The 22,605-nt window shown below is 55.1% G+C and overlaps 1 protein-coding gene and 1 non-coding gene across 6 annotated transcripts in view; one reads left to right on the forward strand and one right to left on the reverse strand.

The window, feature by feature from the left end:
• The window catches only part of PRKAG2 (protein kinase AMP-activated non-catalytic subunit gamma 2), a 277,712-nt gene that overhangs the window by 108,350 nt on the left and 146,757 nt on the right, over positions 1-22,605 (reverse strand). The window contains exon 1 of one of the 5 annotated variants that reach the window (XM_019930318.2): positions 8,606-8,633. The exons of the other annotated variants lie outside the window; for them this stretch is intronic. Coding sequence (XP_019785877.1) covers positions 8,606-8,618 — 13 coding nt within the window. The 5' untranslated portion in view covers positions 8,619-8,633. Of the gene's footprint in view, positions 1-8,605; positions 8,634-22,605 lie in introns of those variants that run through there. 5 annotated transcript variants of the gene reach the window in all.
• LOC117313652 (small nucleolar RNA SNORA68) lies at positions 2,768-2,900 on the forward strand. Its single transcript, XR_004528240.1, has one exon. It is a non-coding gene; the product is annotated as a small nucleolar RNA SNORA68 (small nucleolar RNA).

Consider the following 22,605-nt stretch of genomic DNA (forward strand, 5'->3'; position numbering starts at 1 on the left):
GGCGGAACTCCTGGCTAGTTCTCGGGACAGAATGCTCGTTTCTCAAGTGCGAAGAATTAAAGAGACTGTGACGAAGTAGCTTGCTACCTAAGACGGCTCCTTAAAGCCCCGACGGCAGCTTCTGTGTCCCCCGGGACTCATCCCACACGAGCACCAGGGCGATCCTGACCCGGTCCCCAGAGAGGGCAAAAGGGACGGCTGGATGCAGAGGACACGCCCTAGACACACTCAGCCTCGGGGAGCTGCCCAGGATAAGGAGAAGATGCCGGGCTTTCCAGCCGGTGATGGGAACAGTCTGTTTCTGGTGGAACCAAATGGAACTACACGTCCCTCAGGGAAGCTCCTCTCATGAAAATCTTTCCAAGTTCAAGAGATGCATCCACCTTTCCACCTGGCCTCCTGCTTCCTCTCTCCTCCCTTCCCAGAGCAGGTGATTCCTGCTGGGAAGCAGGACGATACCCTGGACTATGGGGGCGGGTGGGGGTGGAGGAGGGGACAGGCAAAATGCTGTGTGGATTCGGAATGTGTGTAGCTTCGGGTACGGGGAAAGAACTTTCCTAGAACCAAAAACTCGCCCCCTCTTTGCACTGAAACCTGAAACATCTCTAAGAGGGTGGAGTCTTACGATACCATCTTACTGGTTACAAAGTGCTGGGACACACTCCTAGCAGCTCCCACCCCCCCCACCCCGAGAGAGAGAAAGGGGGCAGGTTTATGACCCCACTTCACAGGTGAAGAAACTGGGGCTTAGAAAAATTACGGATCCATTCACTTGAGGGAGTGAATGGCAGAGGTCACAGCCGGATCCAAATTCTAGACTGTTTTTGCCGTGATTAAACTGGAATATCGTCCAGGGAAGGAACACACAGACTTAGAATCACACTTTGGGTGCGCGACTCACCCTTCCAGAAAGGGTGGTTCCACAGGCCAAGAGGAGGGAAGCATGGGTGCCTGGAGGGACGCTGGTGTTGCTGAAGGACGGGAGGGGACGCTGGAGGGACAGGGGGGCTCCCCGCAGTGGCGGGGCAGCGTTGGCGGGGCGAGGATGGGTACCTTCCAAGATGTTTTCTCTTCCATGCCAGCCAGAAAGAGTAGAGACATTTTCACCAGAGAGGGGACTTCTGCTCACACTTACGACACTTTACCAGTGGGGGGAAAACTGTCTTATGAAAGGAAAGGGGGCCAGGTAAGCACGATATACCTAAATCTTTTTTCTTTTTTTGAATATTGGTGTCACAATAAAGGGAAAAATGGGGTAATGCTGACACAATCCTCCATCACTTTTAACCTACTTTTTTTTTGTTGTTATTTATTTATTTATTTATTTTTGGCTGTGTTGGGTCTTCGTTGCTGCACACGGGCTTTCTCTAGTTGCGGCGAGCGGGGGCTACTCTTCGTTGCGGTGCACGGGCTTCTCATTGCGGTGGCTTCTCTTGCTGTGGAGCATGGGCTCTAGGTGCCCCGGCTTCAGTAGTTGTGGCATGCAGGCTTAGTAGTTGTGGTGCACAGGCTTAGTTGCTCCGCAGCATGTGGGATCCTCCTGGACCAGGGCCTGAACCCGTGTCCCCTGCATTGGCAGGTGGATTCTTAACCACTGCGCCACCAGGGAAGTCCCCCCATTCCTTTTACAGAGACCAATTTCTTTCTTTTTGTTTTTGTTTTACTGCTTTTTTTTTTTGACTTAAAACAACAATAAATGTTTATTAATTCGCACAGTTTCAGTGTGTCAGGAACTTGGGAGCAGCTTAGTTGGATGGTTTGGGGTTGGAGTCTTCCGTGAGGCCGCAGTCAAGGCTCCAGTCCCAATTTATTTCCTAATTGTAGGATAAACTGCCAAACTCAGTCTCTCAGGAGAACCATGTGTCCGATTGGCCAGCTGCTATGGGCCAGGTCAAGATGCAGCAGACAAGTCCCACCTTTCAGTCTGGCTGGAGGAAACGGGACGAAAGGAAAACCAGCACCAACACCAACAGCAGCGCTCAATGAGTACCAAGAGTGAAATGCCTGTAAGGCCAAAACCAGAGGCGCTCGGAGAAATGGCTGGAGGGGCGGGGACGTCCCACGGACACACCCGGAAGAGCTGGGCCTCAACTCCGGAGAATGAAAAGGGTCCACCTCTGATTAAGACAACTTTCCCATGGGCCCAGACAGCACGGAGCTGTGGCAACAAAACCAAGAAGGACACACAGGTTCCCCTGTCTTGTTCTTCCGAGAAGGCTCTCCCTCCTTCCCCAGCTCCTTGAGGCCTTTGTTAGCGCCTCTGTCAGCCTCTGAGAGTGAACAATGCCTTCGAGTCTCCTGAGGCTGCAGCCAGGGCCCGTGAATAGGCTCAGTGAGCGAACAGAAACGACTCTGGCAGCCACAGCAGACACCAGGCCAGTGGCTCCAGACACCAGGGAGCCACGAGTTGGTGACTTCGCAGGGCCAGGCTGTGCTGGCGTGAGCTACGTCTGGAGAGAAGGGGAGAAAGGAGAACGGCGGTGCCACTGGAAGAAAGCGAACAGGGGCCAGCAGAGCGATGCAGAGGACAGGCCTGCATTTCAGGAGCCTGAAGATCCAGGCCTAGTCTCACCACTAACTAGCCAACCCCGTTTTGTAAAAATAAACCAGGTAGACAAGATGGCCGTGTGGTGTGCACCTGCATGTGCTCCCCCCTCCCTCCCCCCTTCCTTAGGCACCAGCCCTTCTCATGCATGTGAGCACTTGGCTAACAAGGCTGGGTCTGAAATACCAAGGAAGAAAAACCAAGATGAAAAAAGTCATTTCCCAAGCACCTAAACCCAAGAACTGCTGTTTCTTGTAACAGCGGTTTCAACAGAGATGCTAACAGCGAGTGGATCTTGTCGCCTTTGGGGGGCTGCAGCCGTGCCCCTCAAAGTGAATTTGGAGGTTCTACGCACTTGGTAGCCAGTACCTGCTGGGACCAGATGCTGTGGCCCCTCGTTCCCCAAGTGCCCCCCTCCTGATACCTGCAGACCGAGGCATGGGCTCCCGGCACCGTGCCCGGGCCCACTCGATCCAGGTCGTGAAGGGGGAGGAGATGGCAGCCAGCAAGTGCTGCCGACCAGAAGCCAAGCAGCCCCACGACTCCAAGGTCCAATTCCCGCTGCCCCGCCGGGCCCTCCGTCGCCGGCACAAGCCACGCTTCACCACCAAGAGGCCCAACGCCTTCTTTTAGATGCAGGGCCGCCCCATCCCCAGGTCTGCCCAAATAAAACTCACTGGGAAAACCCGGTGCTCAGAAAAAAAAAGAAAAAGAAAAAGAAAAAATTCATTTTGTTCCTGATCTTAAACGTCCTTGCTGACCATTGTGCCAAGAGCACGGAGTGAGAAGAACAAAGTTTCGATTTACACTGGATGCGGGTTTGCTTACATGAGGCCTTAAAAACAACTAACTACGCATCACAGAGATGGGGGGGGGTGGGTACCGTTCCTAACTTTGGAGGGATGGTGACGAGGGTCATGGGAGGATGGTGATACAGACAGCGTGTGTCAAACAAAATGCCCCGGCCAGGGAGAGGCAGGGACCCCTGCTGCTAAGGGACCATGCCACAGAGAGGGACGTTAGGAGGGACGGAAGGCCCTGGGCAGTAGAAGAAAGACAAGCAGGGTGTGCACATGCTGGGGTCCGGTCTGCCCTGTGGAGAGCGGTCCTCGTGTGAAGGTGCACCGCTGACGTCCGTCAGACACCGGTGTGTCCCCACCCAGGGCTGACGCCAATGGGACCAAAGGTGCAGACGCAGCTCCCAGAGCTGGTCAGCAGATCCATTCGAGGGTCGCAACAAGCACCCTGAGGCCTCATCAGCCTCGGCCCAAGCATCCGTTACTCAGGCCCGGAGAGGACGGGGCGAGGACAGGCTGGCCTGAGCCAGGCCCTGTCCAGGAGGAAGGTCTGCAACACTCCAGACACGCCATCGCGGTACAGGTGGAGGCGCCCCTGGATGGGCCCCTGTGCCTCTTTGTGAATTCCCAGACCACAGGCTCGCCACTGTGTCCACCAAGCAGGCCGAATGACGCATGATGCCTGATGGGATGAAATTTAGCCTGGAGCTGCCAACTGACTCAGCAGGGCAGGACGGCCAAGGAGGTGGGGGGAGTAACCCGAGGTGGGAACTCTGGAAGGAAAGGAAATCTCCGCCTCGCTCCTCCCTGCGGTGTCTTTCAGAGTAACCTACGGGAGCCTGGGAAATACAAAGGCAGTGTGAGTCCCGTGTCTAAACAGGAAGCTGCATTATCAGGAAATTCGGGCCCGAACCTGAGACCCTGGCGAATCCTGGGCACAGGCTTGACCTGAGGTCTGAGGCTCGCAGGTAGGTTTCTAGGTCCTTCTTGATTTGAAGGAACCACCCATGTCCGGTGGCAGCTGGACTTTCAGGGGCTTGAACTCTACTCGAGGGGAAACCAGACTTCTCCGGCCCCCGTGGGCTGGGGTCTCCCTGGGTGCCAACAGAAGCAGGCACTCTCCTTTGCCCAGGAGGGCGGTTGGACCGCCCACCCCGGGCACGGCTCGCATGTGGCCTGGGTCTGTCCCAGCCCGGTGGTGGTCTGCTCTGAGGCTCTGGGCAGAGTGTCCCTGAAGAGTCCCCATAACTTTTCCACTGAACTTTGGATAACTTTCTGTCTCTGTTTCCCACGGGAAGGTTTGGCTCAAGACCCTTGGTCTGGGCAGTCCCCCGTCTCCATCCCCGGAGTCTGACCCAACATGCTGGGCAGGACGTCTGAGTCACCCGGTCAGCTGAGAGGCTCTCGGCCCACGGTTCTCAAACCCGGGCAGCTCGGAGAATACACAGTCTCAGGTCCTAAGGATTCTGTTGAGTGGGTCTGGGAACCTGCATTTCTGAAGTTCCCCAGGTGATACAGGTGGCCAGACAAGTTTGGAACCATTCATTCCATCCAACCTCCTCATTTTACAGATAAGAGACTTCTGAAGTAACTCTAGTTCCCATTCTTCGTGGCCCGTGGAATGAGGCCTCAGCCCTCTCTCTCTCACAGCTCCCTTCTTTGCGAGCAAATTCTCTTCTTTCTGAGTTCCAAGCCCCCTGCCTGGCCTCTGATGGAAACTATTCTTCCTGCAGCCCAGGCCAGTCTCACGCAGAGACTCCCTTGAATTACGTCTCGTCCCAAGGGCCCCCGCTCCTTTCTAGCTGGCTGCTTTGAAACCTTGCTCCAGACACTCCAGAATCACCCATTTCCTAGAAGATGCTCTCCTGGTGTCCTCTCTACCCCATCCACTCCACCAGGGCCCCTCTCTCAGGGGTAGAGTTTTTGGACTCTTCTCCAGAAATGGGCCTGGATAACTTTATACCCAATGGCTTTGACTCTGGCCATACCTGAGCTTACTCTCAGTTCATATATTAATTTGGAATAAGGTTCGGGGCTGCAAGTTTTGCTTATAGACTCTAAGAGTCTGTTTTACAATCTTCTATAATTGAAACTATCCGGAATCTGTTGGAGACAGAAGTCATTTTGGAGTCCGTCAAAGCACGATGGCAACGTGGTAGGTGAAAAATTCTTTCTTCTAAGAAAACAAACTCTTTTAGGACATTTTCTAAGGTTCTTATTCTCCTAGAAGGAACGCAGGAAACGCTGCAGTTTCACAGGGCTTTGTACACCCAACAGCATTCTGGACCTAGTTATTCAGTAGCTGGCCCCAGCGTGTCGATGTTCGCATGGGTAAACCGGCAAAAAGAAAACGAAACAGAAACAGTGGTGGGGGGAACGTCGTGGGCATTCACAGGGGTGACTGTGGATCAGTTCCAGCAGTCTGGTCCAGCCTCTGGTGTCTGCCTGCCCTTTAGAAGAGCCGTACCCTTTTCATGCTCCTCTGGAGGCCTGAGTTCTGCTTCGTGGCCCCCAAATGTAACCCTAGCTACTTCACTACAGCAAAAGATAAGAGCATATGTGCCTTTTGATGTGGAACCTCAAAGGCAATCCTTGGCAAATGGACGAGAAAAAAAAAAACAACAACAACCCTCAGTGGCTTTGTAAGAGGGAGAGATTCTAGAACAATCGGTTCCCATATAAAGCAGCTTCTAAAAAACAATTTGCTAAGGATTTGACAATGTAAGGGAAATAGCTACGCCAGTGCCCTCTGATGCTGGTCTCTGTGGAATCACAAAGGTAAGAGGCAGCCTCTGGTGCCACACAGGTTAATTCAGCCAAATGTGACAGAGTCAGCCTGGCTCCCACCAAGTGAATCGGAGCGGTGGAAACGGTGGTGGGTCACCTTAGTGGACAAATGTTTCATGACCTCATTTTACAGTGGAGGAAACGCAGGCCCCGGGAGATGATGTGTCAGGCCCATGGGCGACAGCTAGGACGGAATCTAGACCATGCACGGCAATGATGAAACGCAGGCCCTGGGAGATGATGTGTCAGGCCCGCGGGCGACAGCTAGGACGGAAGCTGGACCATGCACGGCAATGACACGGGTCTTCAGACACCCAGGCGGGCACCTTCCCTGAGCTCCGAGAGGGTTCAGACTCCGATTCACCAGCATGAGTGTCAGGGCAGGAGACCGTCTGTGTAGGTGAGAGGAAAGAGTGCACATTCCCATGGGGGCACGGCAGGTGCATGGGCTCAGAGCTGGGAGGGTGGCACTCGGGGTACCCACACCACTGCATGCAGGCTCCTCTCCCTGTGCCCGCCAGCCACCCCAAATACGCCCACAGGCTGCACAGGGTGGAGGGGGTAGTGGCCAGCCCTGACTCAGACATGCTGGGTTTGGGAGAGGGGGAGGGCAGTCTGTCCTCAGTCAGTGTGGTGACTGTCATTTCCTGACAGCACATAAGGGAAGGACAGTAACTCAGCAGGAGGCCATGGAGTTTCATACTCGCTGGCTGGTGCCCAGGTGCCCGGGGGCAGGGGAAAGGCTTTCTGACACTGGCCACAGATGGGGCCCGAATATTTCTGGGCAGGAGCCTTCCTCGTGCCCTGCGCTGCTCAGATGCGCCCTTAGGTCAGGACTAGCTTCTACGCAAGTTCAGACAAGTCTCTCTGACCTTGATCTCTCTGAGATGCCTGTTTATAATACAGCATCGTCCAGGCAAACTGTCCTGGCAAAGCCAGCCTGCCGGTACTCGCTGTGGTGTGAATCGGGGGATCTGGTTTGAGGGTACACTTGGAATTGGCCCTGCTGAGACGGGACTACAGTTCTGTACAGGGAGGGGGAAGACCGGGCCTCTCCAAGAGTCAGCAGAGCCTCTGCCTGAAAACGCGCCCGTGCTGACCGGGGCTCTGAGGCGGGCCTCCCTTCCCTGTGCCTGGGACACCAACGCTCCGTGGCTGTCCCTGCTCTGTCTCCAGCCCCTCTTGGAATTCCTGGTTGTTCACTGCCCATCACCTGTTTATTATTCCAGCTGACGGGGAAACCTGCCACTCGGAAGCTCCCAGGGCGGACTTTTTAAAATCTGAAATTGTACCTTGAGTTATTCCTACACTCTCTGCAATTTGTATGTCGGAACCACTCAGAACCCTTGATGCTAGCTCCCCCGGCGCAGACTGCGGGCGCCCCCGGCTCGTGCAGCGCGGTCCCTCCTGCCGTGCTTGGTGGCCCCCCTCTGGGTGGCTTCTGGGCTGTTTAGCCTCCCCACTTCTCCATGCTGGACTCAGTAAGGGGGAGGATGGGCCATGGGGACCTAGGAAGGGCTCCGAGCCCCGTCCCCTCCCCGAGGTGTGTGCGGTCATTTCCAGATGTGCAGCCCCCAGGGCGTCTGGAACGCACCTCCCTACCAGGACTGAGGGCCTGTGGGCCCGGGAGCGGTTTGCAAACCACCACTTTGGAAAGCCTCGTTCTGCCCAGCAGGCAGAGGAGGCTGAGGCCTGGAGCCGGGGAGCCAGCTTGTGGGTGAGTGTGATGCCCGCTCTGGCCTCCCGCTGGGCGCCCAGCAGGCCAGGTGGCTGCCGGCCAGAGCAGGCATCCCTCCCCTCCCCTTCCCTCCCCTCCGCGGGGTGCTGGCGGCGGCCGCTGCCTCGGGACTCCAACGAGGGCTCTCCTATGGCTCTGTTGACTCAACACACCACCTGACACCACCCGCCAGGCCTTCTGGGTGTGAGAAGCCGGTGAGATGGGTGGCGGGTATGTGTGAGACCAGGGTGGCCTCCAGCAGGGCTGGCATCCAGGCCGAGCCTCTGCCACCGGTGCTGTTTCTGTGGGGCTGCTCTGAGCTCCCAGCTCTTCTCATCTGCCTCACGGAGAGAGGGGCTGAGAGCACCCCGCAACCCCCAGGGATGAATGGGTAGACTCTCCTCGGAGGAGGAAGAAGGGGAGGAGAGAAAGCTGCTGACAGAAGGGAACCAAGCGTCTCAGGATGGAAACACACGTCCTGGCTGCGTCCGTCTAAAGATAACCCAGAACCTCAAACAACAACCACACGAGAACAGCTCTGGGAGCTCAGGACCTTCTAAAAGAAGGTGCAGCCTCGTTCCTGCACTTGCCCTGCTAACAACTCCACCAGAGGGAACTGGAAAAGGGACCGTCTTTCCGGGGAGCCTAGAATTCCTCACCTTCCCGAGGCCGACCTACGATAACCACCACCATCAGAGCTTGTCTCACGGATGGGGAGAAGGCAGCCCCTATGCGCAGGTGCCCTTCCAAGTACCTCACCTGCTCGATCCATCTCTTTGATGCCCCAGGCTCCCCTTTCTCCAGGTCATTTTTACCTGAAAGGCGCCACCCCTGTGAATCGTGGCCAACCAGCTCAAGGCTGGCGGGAGAGCAGTTACTACACACGCCACGAGAAGGGGGCCACGGAGGGTGCAGGGAAGAGACGCAAGCGCAGGGCCGGGTCCCCGGCCTCAGTGGTACCCAGTTAGCACGCTCTGCCTCCACGTCATCTTCTCTCTGGCTTTCTAGAATCGGTGTGTGAGAACTGAGGTCCCCATGCTACGCTTGGGGAAGCGGGTTTTCCCCCACTGATCATCTGATTCAGTCCACAGCTGCAGCATCTCCTGCTGGCTAGGTTCCTCTTTTGTAAAGCCTTCACTGGTTTCCGGAGTTTTTTATTCTTCCTTTTTGGGTACCGTGCACCTTCTGACATTATAAAGTTACAGTATGCTGTAGTCCCATCTTTACAGACCTCATGTCCTCCACTGACCGTGAGCTTATCTGTCACCGTGCCCCCCGCATGCACGGTGCCTGGCGCGCAGACCCGCCTCAGTAAATATTCGCGGGACCTAACGCGGCACCTCCTTTGTTCAACAAACTGCTCGACAAAAGCACAGTCCATAACAGAACAAATGAATACATCGGATTCAACAACACTTAGAACTTAAGCTCTTTAAAAGATATCGTTAAAGAAAGGAAAAACGACAAGTGACAGGGAGAAAAATACTTGCGAAACCCATATGTGATAAAGGACTTGTATCCGGAATATATAAACAACTCTCAAAACTCCATAATAAGAGAACAAATAATTCAATTAAAAAGAAAAGTGGACAGAAGATTAAATAGATACTTCACCAAAGAGGATATACAGATGAAAGGCACACTAAAAGATACTCAACATCATTGATCACCAGGAATCTGCACATTCAAACTGCAATGAGCTACCCCTACACACCTCTCAGACTAGCTGAGAATGTTCTTAAAAACTGACCGTACTTAGCGCTAGGGAGGATGTGGCGCAACAGGAACTCTCGTACGTCGCTGGTGGGAATGCAAAACGGTGCAGCCAGTTTGGGAAGTAGTTTGAGTTTCCTATGAAGTTAAACATACATTTACCGTATAACCTGGCAATCCCACTCATAAGGGAAATGAAAACTTTTATTCACACAAAAGCCTGATGCAAACGTTTATAGTGGCTTTATTCATAGTTTGAAAATGGAAACCACCCAAATGTCCTTCAACTGGTGAATTAATAAACAAACTGGTGCATCCGTACCATGGAACACTACTCGGTAATAACAGGGAGGGAACCACTGATACGTGCAACAACGTGGGCCATTCACAGACGCATTTTGCTAACTGAGAGAAGCCAGCCCCCAAAGCCTATATACTGGAGTTTTTCATTTATATGACATTCTGGGAAAAGCAAAATTATAGGGTAGGGAAAAATTATAGGCTGCCAGGGGTTGAGAATGGAGGAGGGGAGAAGTGGACTGTAAAGGGGCCTGAGGGAACATTTGGGGGTGATGGAATTGTTCCCTGTCTTGATGGTGGTGGTGATTCTATAATTATATATGTTTCTCAAAACTCGCAGAGCCGTACACTAAAAAGGGCGAATTTTACTGTGTGTAAACTCTACACCCATAAACCCGATCGTTCATGAAAGTTCTCTAACATGAGTTTGACGGGCTGTCTGTGTGGTCCAGGCTAATGGGGCGGGGGGCACCTGGGACCAACTCCTGTGGGCCTTGAAGGATGAAGGGTGGGCTCTGAGGGATAGTCCTGAGGTTTTCAACAGAAGCACCACCTTGGCCCAAGACCTGCTCGATTAAAAAGAGCAGCTGGAAACCCTTCCCTCTGGCCTGAAGGTCATCTCAGGAGACAGGCTGGAGCCACCCCTGCTGAGCAGGGGAAAGAGTGAGGTGTTGGCTCTGGTGCCCTCCAGGCTGCCGGGAAGGCAGGGCAGTGGGAGAGAACTGGAAGGTCAGAGCCGGCAGGAGAGGCAGGTGTCACATTCCACGCCTCGCCCAGGGCAGCACTGCGGCCCCAACAAGTGACGTCTTCTTCCCGGGGCTCCTGGTAGGACTGAGCTCCCAGAAGAGCCCAGGGCCAGTGCAGGAGGCCCCGGGGCTCTTCTCCTAGGGCCACACGGGGGTTCCAGAGCAAAGACGCAAGGGCGAGGCCCTCGCCAGGTGGCTGCTGGCCCAGAGCAGCTTCTGCAGGACTGAAAACGCCCACCTCTCCTCCCAGGCTCCCGTCTCTCCCGCGAGCCGCCCTTTGCCTGCTCTGTCCACACAGCCCCTCCAGGCCTGCAGAGGGTCCCGTGCATCTGCACACCTTCAGGGCTTACCTTATTATTTCTTTCTGCTTCTAAAAATGGTGGTTTGGTTTTGTTTAGACACCTGTATGCCAAGTACGTGAATACTTATGAACGGCTGACAAATACGTTAGTAGAACTTTCTGAAAAAGATAATTTGTTGATCAGAACGCTCTAACCTTTCTTAAAGTTATTTTTAATTGTGGTAAAATACTCAGGACATAAAATCTACCATCTGAACCCTTTTGAAAAGTGTTCAATTCAGTGGCATTAAATACATCCACATTGTTGTGTAACCATCACCACCACCATCCAGGCTCATAACCTTTTTTTTTTCTTTTTTTTTTTATTGGCTGCACCGAAAGGCATGCGGGACCTTAGTTCCCCGACCACAGATCGAACCTGCGCCCCCTGCAGTGGGAGTGCGGACTCTTAACCACTTTCTCGTCTCCCAGAACTGAAACTCTGTCCCCATGAAACACTGTCTCCCTGCTCCACTCCCCGGGCCTGACACCCACCATCTACTTTCCGTTTCTGTGAATGTGATTCCTCTAGTCCCTCGTACAAGTGGGATCACCTAGCGCTTGTCCTTTCTTGCTGGTTTCTTTCACTGAGCGTAATGCTCTCAGGGTTCTTCCATGTCATCGCAGCGGTCAGAATTTATTCCTTTTTAAGGCTGAATAAGATTCTGGTGCATGGCCAGACCCAGAGTGCTTTCTTTTCAAAGTCCCTCCCAGCTTTGCTATTGCTTTGTTATTGCTCTGTTTCTCCTCCTAGGTCTCCGACGGCCCTTTCCTGTGGTGGCAGCAGCCTCCTTGTAGCCCCATAGCCCGGCTTCCACGCACCCCTCACGCAGGATGCGAAGGGCCCGGAACAGGGGGTCAGGGTGTGTGATGCACACACCATCCCTAAAGACCCTGTGGGGACGTCCCCACTGTCCCTGCTGTCAGAATCTGCCTGTCTTAACCCACGCGAGGGCTGTCCCTTCTTCCAGGCCCTGGGTGCATGTGAGGCCCTGCCATGGTCACAGGACCAGGAATGGGTCATCAGGCTGGCAGTGGGGGGGAGGCCAGGGAGGCGCCAGACGGTCCTGGCCTCCTGCAGCCAAGCTTCCGAGGTGCTAGCTGGGCAGCCCTGCCAAGGTCATGTGACGTTTACATGACACCCGCTGAGGCTGCTGCGGTGACATAACCGGGGGAGGGAGGGTGGGGGGTGTGTCCCCTGGGCACGGAGCCTGCAGCTGCGCCCAGTCCCATGGCTCCGTGCTGTGTAATTAAAGCACTGGTCACCTGTTCTTCCATGTCACGGCTTACCCTGCGCCCTCTGACGTGACCACGGAGTCATGAGGACCGTCCCCTTCGGTGCTCTTCTGCCTTCCTTTCCCCGAGAAAGCCATCTGAGAAAACACCTGCCAGCTTCCTGGGGAGGATAAGGCAGATGCCCCAGTGTGAATTAGTCGAGCGACTCCCAGCGAGGACAAGCCCTTCCCGGCAGGCGTGGGGTACAGGCCCTTCTGTGGGTTCGCCCATGAACGTGTTCACGCGGGGCTCTGAGGGCCAGCATCGAGCTGGACGCTGTGCCGGGGGCTTTGAATGCACTGATGGGAAACACAGCCCCAGCCCTCTTTCAACTCGTTCCGCAAAAGCTTCAGCGCAAACTCCAGCTCTGTTGCCCATAAGGCTGCTCCTGTGTAACCTGAGGCTCAGTTTAGCCCTCAGTGGAATGGACGGATCAAACCTGAACTCTTTTTTTTTTTTTTTTTTTTTTTGCGGTACGCGGGCCTCCCACGTGTGGCCTCTCCCGTCGCGGAGCACAGGCTCCGGACGCGCAGGCTCAGCGGCCATGGCTCACGGCCCCAGCCGCTCCGTGGCACGTGGGATCTTCCCGGACCGGGGCACGAACCCGCGTCCCCGGCAACGGCAGGCGGACCCCCAACCACTGCACCACCAGGGAAGCCCCAAACTTGAACTCTTGAATGGGATACCTCCGCTGGGAACAGGCTAGCTTAGCTCCCAAAGCGTGCTGGAAGCTGTTCTCTTCATGGTGGCCGGAGCGGAAGCTGCAAGCCTGGGCTCTGGCCTAGCCCTCAGCCCAGCATGCAGACCTTCAGAGCAGACCCACATGGAGGCTTCGGTCCGCTGGACACAGATGGAAACCACAGGCATTGCAGCCACCAGCCTCAACAGAGTCGGGGGTTCATCTGGCGGAGGAGGTGGACCCCACCCTGTGCACACTCGACGCCAGCCCTTCAGGGGCCGGAGGGCGTGGGCTTGATGTCGGCACCAGGGCCCAGCCTGGCCTGCTAGAGTCCCCAGCGCGCCCCTGAAAGCCCAGGAGTCTGGTCTCATATCAGGGTTTCCTCCCAGCCCCTGCCAGGACTGCCAGGGGCTCTACAGGCCTTTGTTCTCTTTCAGTCCCCAAATTCCCCCTCCCCCACCCCTCCCCTCCCCCCTCCCCCTCCCCCCTCCCCCCTCCTCCTCTTCCCCTTGCTCTTTACCATTCAGAGTGTGGCTCTGACAAGCCTCAGACACAGCTAATGGTGCTTTCAGAGAAAACTACATCCTGCCTGGGGCCTCCTCAGTGCCACGTGTGGTAACCTGCAGGGTCGGAGAGGCAGCAGGGTCCCCCCGCCGGGCTCTGGGACAGCATGATGCCGTGGGACCTTATGTGGACGTGGCCAAGTGGCTGCTCTGGTGACCTGGGCAGGTTGGGACGCGGGGGGCTTTGGGGGGACAAGGCGAGGCCTTCTTCACTGCTGCGGTCACTGGTCTGCAGGCCGGGCCTCCTGCCGGGCGTCATACAGCTCTGAATGTCATCATTCCTCCTCTGACTCAGAACAAGCATGTCTTTTTCCTGCCTAAGTACTGAAAACCATCACCCCCAGTTACGAAAGGTTACAAAAGGCTCCCCCTCGACCGCCCACCCATCAGCGTCAAACTTTAAAAAAATGCAGGGTCTTAGGTTTTAAACCCCCAGTCGGAAAAGCAGGTTGCAGATCCTGGTGCAGTCAGGGCTGGAAAAAACCTCCCTCTCCTTTCAAGTCAGCGAGAAGTGAACACGGCTGGGAGGAAAGGCTGGGCGAAGGGGCAGCCAAAGGGGAAGGGAAGAGGCAGGAGCAGGCCACTCCGGGCCAAGCTTGCTAGTCCTCCGGCCGCAGAGGGCCCGAGAGCCGCCCAGCTCGGTGCCCAGCCGTGGAGCGCGGTGAGCGGCCCATCCAGGGCAGCCTTCTTCTCTAGGCCTGCTAGAGCCCCGGCTGGCTGCCCCCTGCAGGCCCAGCCCCTCCCTCTGGGCTCCAGATTCTTGGTGAGAGAGAAGAAAAAGGCACCTGCCCTCGGGGAGCTGCCGGATGCAAGAGGGGCCGTGGGGCAGGCGGTCCATCACATCTGGGTCAGTGGGACCCAAACAAGTCCAGGCACTGCCCCCGCCCCCAACATTAGCAAAGCAAGGACCGGACCCAGGGGACAGGCGGGCCAAGGCAGGTGTCGGGTCCTGACGGGTCAGAACCTCAGAGCCACCGAAGTAGCACCAAACTGGACGCCCTCTCTGCCTGGCCTTTCCACCTCCAAGACACAAAGGCCCAGGGGCACCAGGATAGAGAAGGCGGGGTGCAAAGGGAGGCGAACCCAAGCGAATTCCTGTCTCTGAGGGAGAAGGCCTCTGATGTCTGGAGCTTGGCCTCTCCCCTACCTGCCCCGGGCACCCAGAGATGCAGTCTGTGTCCCTGGGAAAACCCACTTCTGTGGAAGGTCCTGTAGCCGGTCACACTCTAGTGCAATGACTACCAAGCTTAAATGGTAGAGTTTCAGTTAGAAGGAAACACCCTCCAAGTCAGCAGCCTTCCCAGCAACCCTGAGCAGTACCCCTAAACACGCTGATGATGTTTGCGGCCACCCCTTTTTCTCTGACCCTGATCCCCTCCTCCCCCTCGGGCCGAACTGTCCCCCCTTGATAGCTGGGGTGTCAGCTGTGAAAAGCTCACCCTCGTTTTAGGAGGAGGCAGCTGAGGAGCCAAATGAACAGTTATCACGAGGGCACAGCTGCAGTGAAGACCTCTGGGCAGAGGTCCTGCCTGGTGACTAGAGAAAATCCCCCACGAAGCTTGCTTTCCTCCCTTGGGCGAGGCTGCTGCTGGAGGAGTCCCAGCAGATCTTAGGGAGACTGGCCTGGGTGCTGACGGTCAAGGTTACGGCCTCAGCCCCCTGCTGAGAAAGAGGAGGTAGGGTTACCACGAGGAACCTGGGGGTGCCTCAGATTCACTGGGGTTGAGGCGGGGGAGAAACATTTCCCTTTCATTGTCCCGGCAGCCTCTAGCATGAAGGAGGCCGGTATGAAGAGCTTCCCCCCTTCCCGCTGCAGATGTTTATTTTTCAGTTAAGACACGGCAAAGGGGCCTTTCAGGGTATTCCTGCTTTGAAATAATCCATCAATGAGATGGTTAAGTACTCACTGGGCACCTACTGCACAGCGAAGTGTCTGGACGGGGATAAAAAGGTGTGAGCCAGAGAGCCTGTGCTTGGGATAATGGGCCGGGCTGCGGAGACAGAAAGAAATGTACAAGCCCATTAAAGCCCCAGGGCAAGAATATGATTAAGTATGCATAAATCCTTTTTGGAAAAAGAAAAGGTATTCATAAATAAATGAAAGTAAGATAAGATAAGGAGGCTGGTACACAGCAGAGCAAACGCAGCAGTGCTGTAGGCGCGGTGAGGGCGTGGCTCTTGGACGAGGCTCTTAGACGAGGCTGGTCTTTGCCAACGATGACGATTAGATAAATTGGGGGAGGTGGGGGGAGGGAAGCAAGAGGGTGGTGAAGGGGGATAGTGGTCGGCTGCCATCATCTGTCACAAAGTACTGCCCGCAAACTGCAAAAACAGGAAGCCCCAGAAGGAGATTGCCATGCCTGCCGATAGTCTGCTGCATCCGAGATGCACAGAAGAGTCCCACTGATACCTTACAATGCAGTTCGGAGCGACGTGGCCTCTGTCTTAATATTTAGTAGGAAAGAGGTCATTGAATAAGTCATTGCAAAATATTTTCTTTCCCCCAAAGGAGAATGGGAGGGGACTTTTAGCAGCCCTCTCTCTGGCACCCCAATCTTTTAAACTGAGTGAATTAAGCATCGTCAAGGGTAGGCTCAGTTCTGGGTGCTGGAGACAATGGGCACAAGAGGAGTGTCCCCGTCCTCGTGGAGCTTGGATTTTGAGACCCTGGCTCGGTATGTGGGTCTGAGGACAGCAGCTGGCATCGCCCCTCAGAGCGCCGGCTCATGGCATCCTCCTCGGTCAGGGATTAGTCAGGCCCCTTCCCCTCTCCCCTCGGGGGCTGCTGCCCAGGGAAGAAGCCTCACTGGAGCCAGCAGGTGACACCCGCTGGAGCGGTCGCTGGGCCAAGGGTGGCTCTGAACCGAAATGCAGAATTATCCAAATTCTCCCTCCAGAGTCTGCAGCTGGGCTGCCCAGGAGCCGGTCACTAGCCACGGGTGGATGTTTACATTTAAAATTAAATAAAGTCAAATGTTCAGTTCCTCATTGCTGCTACGGGTTGAGCTGTGTCCCCCAAAAGGATACGTTGAAGTTCTAAGCCCCCAAAACCTGTGACTGTGACCTTATGGGGACCCTGTGGTCTTTATAGAGATAATCAAGTTAAAATGAGGTCATTAGGCTGGGCCCTAATCCAATATGACTGGTGTCCTTATAGGAAGGGGGAAATCTGGATACAGATACGCAGGGGAGGATGCCACGTGAGGATGGAGGTGGAGATGGGAATGAGGCAGTGCAAGCCAAGGAACACCAACAAGTGCCAGACGTTGGGACACAGGCCTGGAAGATTCTCCCTCAGAGCCCATAAGAGAAGCCGACCTTCTGACACCTTGATTTTAGACTTCCAGCCTCCAGAACCATGAGAGACAAACTCCCGTTGCTTTAAGCCACCCGGTTTGTGGTGCTTTGTTACGGCAACCCCAGGAACAGGTGCACTGTCCATACTTGTGGCGGCCAGTGGCTACCATACTGGACAGCACAGACACAGAACACTTCATTTTGCACAAAGTTCTACTGGACAGTGTTGTTCTACAACATGCCTTTGTCATAAGAAAGACACAATGATTAACAGTTCAATTTTCAGAAAAAGCCAACTTTTGTTGGGTTAGCCCGATCTCGTCTTCCACATTCCCAACATCCCTGGTCCCTGTCCTTCAAGAGGGAGGGAGACCACTCCCCCTCCCGCACTGTCAAAGGGAAATCCAAAGGCACTCATTGGCTCTCCTCCCTGATGTGAGAAAGTAGACCTTGACATTTCAGCCAGAGTCTTCATCACTGCTGACAGGGGACAGGCTGGGGTGCAGGTCCACCCTGAACCCGAGAACCAGATCCACACAACGAGCCCATTCCTGAAGGCTCGCCAGTTGCGTTCCCATCTGCTCGTCTAACTTATCTCTTACGTAGGTTTGATTTCTCTCCTCATCCGCTAGTAAGCCCATCAAGGGCACGGCATATCCATTCTGTGCACAGACAAATGCAACTCTGAACTTTAACAATCACCTGCTAATAACTTAGTCCTCAGGATGGAGCATTCACAGTCCCAAGAACCCCAAGTTAAAATATCCAAATGATTTGTAAGACAGTAGCATGAATTAATTGTGATCGTGTGAAGGATGAGCGATGTGATTGGGGGGGTGGGATGATGGTAAGCGGGGGAGACCAGAGACCAGAGGTATCCTGGGAGGGCCTCAAGTTCAGGACTGCAGATGAGCCCCCAAGGCCAGAAGCTGGAGGTTACAGCCGGAGAACTGGAACAAAGTAAAGCGGATGTCCAGCTGCCAATGGCACAGTTTTGCCTCCAAGCATCCTTACGCGTCCTTGGCACCGCTCATTTCTCCCTGGATCTGTTTTCTCCCTCCAGTGAAGCATGCACCAGTTTGCCCAAAGAGAAAGGGAACCCTAGGCAGAAAGACCCCCGCCCACCCTGCCCTCCCTTCCAGTCTCTCACAATCGCTGAGAGCAGCTCAACCTTCTTTAATGCCATTTCAAGTTCTTTGACTCACTCATCAGTGGGTACCAGAGGCACAGAATGGAAAGGGAAAAAGTGGCTCTTCTCTGCCATGATGAATAACCCTCTGCAGCTGCTCTAAGCAAGAAAATCTGTTTGCAGAACTCCCCCGCTGCTTCTCCGGTGTGTTTCCAACTTATTTTACCAATGGGCAAATAAATCAGTGTTCTCAACCCGCTAGCATCTGGACCAGCCTGGACAGCAGCAATTCTGCTCCCAAGCTCCAGCCCCAGGAGTTGACAGCTCCCCCACTCTCCTCCATCTGTATTACTGATGAAATGAACTCGATAGCATTCCTCCTTTCATATCACCTTGCTACTCGTGGTTTTAAAAAACGTTTTTGGGACTTCCCTGGTGGCACAGTGGTTAAGAATCTGCCTGCCAATGCAGGGGACACAGGTTCAAGCCCTGGTCCGGGAAGATCCCACATGCCGTGGAGCAACTAAGCCCGTGCGCCACAACTACTGAGCCTGCGTGCCACAACTACTGAAGCCCGCGCACCTAGAGGCTGTGCTCTGGAACAAGAGAAGCCACCACAATGAGAAGCCCACGCACCACAGCGAAGAGTGGCCCCCGCTCGCCACAACTAGAGAAAGCCCACATGCAGCAACGAAGACCCAACGCAGCCAAAACTAACTAACTAACTAACTAACTAACTATGACTGGAAGAATTTGCACAAAGTGAGTGCATCCGTGGAAGCAGCTCTCAGTTAAGGAACAGAATGGCACCAGGTCCCAGAAGCCCCTCAGAGGCACCACCCACCGCTGAAGATAATCATGATTCTAACATCATATACGAGTCTTGCCTGTTTCGTGTTTCATATTCTTTTACGTCAGGCTCCTCTTGCTCGTATTATCTGTGAGGTTTACCATACTTGCTGCACGTGGCTGTAGACTGTTTCTTCACGTTGCTACAGAACGTTCCATCATGTGAGCTCACTGCAGTGTATTTATGATTTCGACTGCTGTGGGCATCTGGGGAGTTTCTCCATTGGGACTAATACAGACGATGCCATCTGAACGTCCATGCACGTGTTCACAAAAGGCAGGCACACTTTCTCTGGAGGGTGCTGCTTGCCTTTATCTGAGGCTTGTATTCAGCAGAAAAATCTCACAGGAGAGGAAAAGAGGGGAGGAGACTAGCACTGGAGCATTTGTGGAACCCCTGCATTATTGTGCTGGGCTACACGTCTCGTCTAAGGGAGCCCAGCACCATGGTGAGGGAGGTATTTATCCCTCTGTGGATGCCAAGGCTTGGGGGTGCAGGGAGGGATGTAGGAGTAAGGCTGCGGAGTGGTGGGGACCAGGTTTTGAACCCAAGTCTGACCAACCCCCGAACCTAGGACTCAGCGGACACAGCACGTCCAGTTAGTACTCAACAGTCCTATCCCTGGCAGCCTCAGCAACAGGAAACAAAGAACCCTGAGCTGAACGAGGGTTTTTTTTTTTTTTTTGAGTATCAGATACTATCTACTGTAAGATACACCACTGAATTGACCAGCCAAATGCCAAACTCATTTCTAATGATGAGCAGGTTAATGAGAATTTCTCAAGGTTCTGATAAAACGTAAAGGCAACTGGGATGTTCTTTCAGCTGCCCCGAGCAGAGGCCCCGGGCGTCTGAAATACATGATGAAATGTTCTCTTATCAAGCTGCTGGTATCAGAGTCCAAGCAGGATGTCAGGTTTCCTTCTCATTCCTGCTGATAAGAGAAGGGCCCAAATGATTGCGTTGGTTCCCTTTTCTCAGTCTGGTCATAAAACACACACACACACACACACACACACACACACACACAGATGTACAAGAATCAGAAGTTAATCCTGCTGGTAAAGTTGTTGTCGAGCACTAAGCCCCAAACAGGATTAGTCCAGCAGACTGAACACAGAGCACATCCCCTGCCAACACCGTCCATCACGCAGCGCTGGCCCTGGGGACCGTCGGGTGCGTTCCCGCTGCAGCCGAGCTGTGCCCGACAGACACTCCTTAGGGAGACGGGCGGTGAGGGGGCTGGGTCGGTGCACACGGGTACCTAATACGATGCTATGGATACACGAAAGGTGGTCTGGCGGCTTTATCGCGCTGCGCCGTGACCTCCCTGGCTGAGGCCGTGTCTCTCTGTCCGGCAGGGATGGAGGGGGACGTTGTCCCCGACTCCTAAGCTCGGCCGACCTGGGAGTCTGACTTAGGAGGCACGTGTCCCCGTCAGGCCAGCTCTTGATGTGCCTTCTTACGTAAGGGGACGTGGCACAAGGCTGTGCCCAGCAGCTGAGCAGCTGCAGGCCCAGGAAGGGAAAGCGGGACTTTGCAGAGAGAAGCGGGTGTGAGAGTCAGTGCAGTCAGTGTTTACAAGGGCCCAGAGAGAAACCAATCCTGTGGTCCAAAAGATCAGCTCCCTGAGGCCCTCCGGGGGCTTCTAAGACTTTGGGTGAACGTCCACCTCTGTCTGAGCGCCCAGGCTCTGGGGCCCATCCCGGGTTAAAGCAAGGGCCGCAGGTCTGCCTGCTCTCCTGGGGCATGCTCTAAGTCAGCTTCAGGCCCGCAGGGGTCTCAGGGACGGGGCTGGCCTCCAACGCCACCTCTCCTATTGCCTCTTTACTGGACAGCTGCACACACCAGCTTAGGGCTGTGCCCCCTGACTGCCAGGATCAGGGCCGCTGGAGGGAGGACTTCAGGCTTGGAGTCTGGGTCTCCTGAGCCCTGCCGGTCAGGGTAAAGATGAAACAACGTCTGTGGAACTGCCCTGTCAGGCAGGTCAGAAACAGACGGCATCTTGCCTTGGAGTGGAAGGTGCAATACCAAACTATTTAGCCAGTGTCAGTGTGACCCGGGGCTGCAGCTCCCCATCAGAGGGAAAACCAGCCCAAATGGGTTTGGATCTGACAAGGGGAGCCCCTGCTCACAGGCAGCTTCAACCCCCAAGCCGTGTCAAAGGCCCCATTTCTCCAAGCCAATTAAGGCCTTCCCAATGACGCCCAGGGACACAAATGACAGAGCAAACTACAAAGCACTGAAAATGACCTATGCCATCAGTGGGGGACCAGGGACAGGGCGTGACTTAGCCATCTCCCCGGCAGTCACACCCTGGGCCCCCTACCTTCCTGCAGCCCCAGCTGTGACGGCGGGTTGTGACGCCACGGGGTGCCTGGTGCAGCCGGAGTCCTTGGGCTTGTGTGGCGCACTTGCTCTTGCCACAAGGCTGCCAGCTGGCCTGTCCTAGCCGGTGTCCTGGCTGCAGTGTATGAGAGGGGCCCCCCCGGGACGCTGGAGGGAAGCTGTCTGCGGGAGACCCAGGCCAGTGCAGGCTGAGCCTCGGCCACCCACAGTGAGTGTGCGGGGTGGGGGTGGGGGGTTGCTGCCTGGACGGTCAGGGATGCGTGTCCTAGGAAGATGCGATTAGAATGCTTTAGTGGAAGGGCAAGCATCAGTTCTTTTGAAAACTCACGGATGAGGAAGAGCATGTCCCCAGCCCTTGTGTTAAGTGGCTATTCTGTATCAGGCATTGTTTGGGGCGATCTACAAACAGTAGCTGATTGAATCTCACCACACCCCTTGAGGGAGGCTTTGTGGCCCCTGAGAGATGAGGAAGTACCGGGAGATCACATGACTTTCCCGAGGCACCAAGCTGGGGAGAGTCAGAGCTGCGGTGAACTCATGCCGTCTGGCCCCAGAGTCCGGGCTCTGAGCCCCTGGCCTCTCTGCCTCTTGGCCCCGGGGCACCAAAGGAGAAACCAAGGCTTCCTTGTGGGAGGGAATGAGTAGTTAGAGGTGAGGGAGCCGGAAAACCTGTTCACGGCCCTGGACCTGGAAGTCAGGCTCCCCCCTTGCACTGCCTTTATCCAGTGAGATCCTCCAAATATCTCCTTCACTAGCACCCCCAGGCCATGAAACAGGTCCTGAAAGGGTCAGAGCATCGTCCCAGGAGGGACACTGATAAACTGTAAAGGTGAGTCCAGGAGGACACCAAGGGGAAAACGGGGGCCAGAGCGTGTGCAACCGCCAGCGATCTGCTTCGCTCAGATGCACCCTGGAAGGCAAACTGGTTTTATAATGTCATTGGCGGAAGCCTTCCCCACTTGCTTCCAAGATACGCATTCACAAGAAAGATGCAAACCTGCTTGGCGGGAGCGTTAGCTGTGGCAGCGACAGCAGCTCAGGCCGATGTCCCTGCAGGCTGCCTCCAGAACATGCTCTGGCTTTGCTTATACTGCTCAGACCTGACCCTGAGGCCACTGTGGTTCCCCCGGCCGCTGGGCCAGGACCGCAAGGAGAAGGGCGCTTGAATACACACTCCAGAGGTGTCTACCTACAGGGAGGATGCGGCTGTCAGCTCTGCAAGCACTCCGTTTCACCAGGTGAAACTCAGGGAGGGACCAAGAGTTGTTCACTCACCCAGAACGCCGAGCGTCGGTCAGAGGACAAGCTCACGCACCTGGGTAAAAACAGGGTCATGTCCCTGGAACCCAGTCCCCCTCTCTCAGACTCTTCCCAGGCTGGGGGGGCTTTGTCCGGGGAGTAACAGCAGTGTCTGCTCGACCCTGATGGGGCCATCCTTGGGGGTCGTCGGTAGGCATCGCGGGGCAGCGTAGCGGGGGTACTGCCGCTGCCACGTTTCCAGGGTCCCTCATCCTGACC

This window comes from Tursiops truncatus, chromosome 9, assembly GCF_011762595.2.
Source record: "Tursiops truncatus isolate mTurTru1 chromosome 9, mTurTru1.mat.Y, whole genome shotgun sequence".
In the NCBI taxonomy this organism is placed as follows: domain Eukaryota; kingdom Metazoa; phylum Chordata; class Mammalia; order Artiodactyla; family Delphinidae; genus Tursiops; species Tursiops truncatus.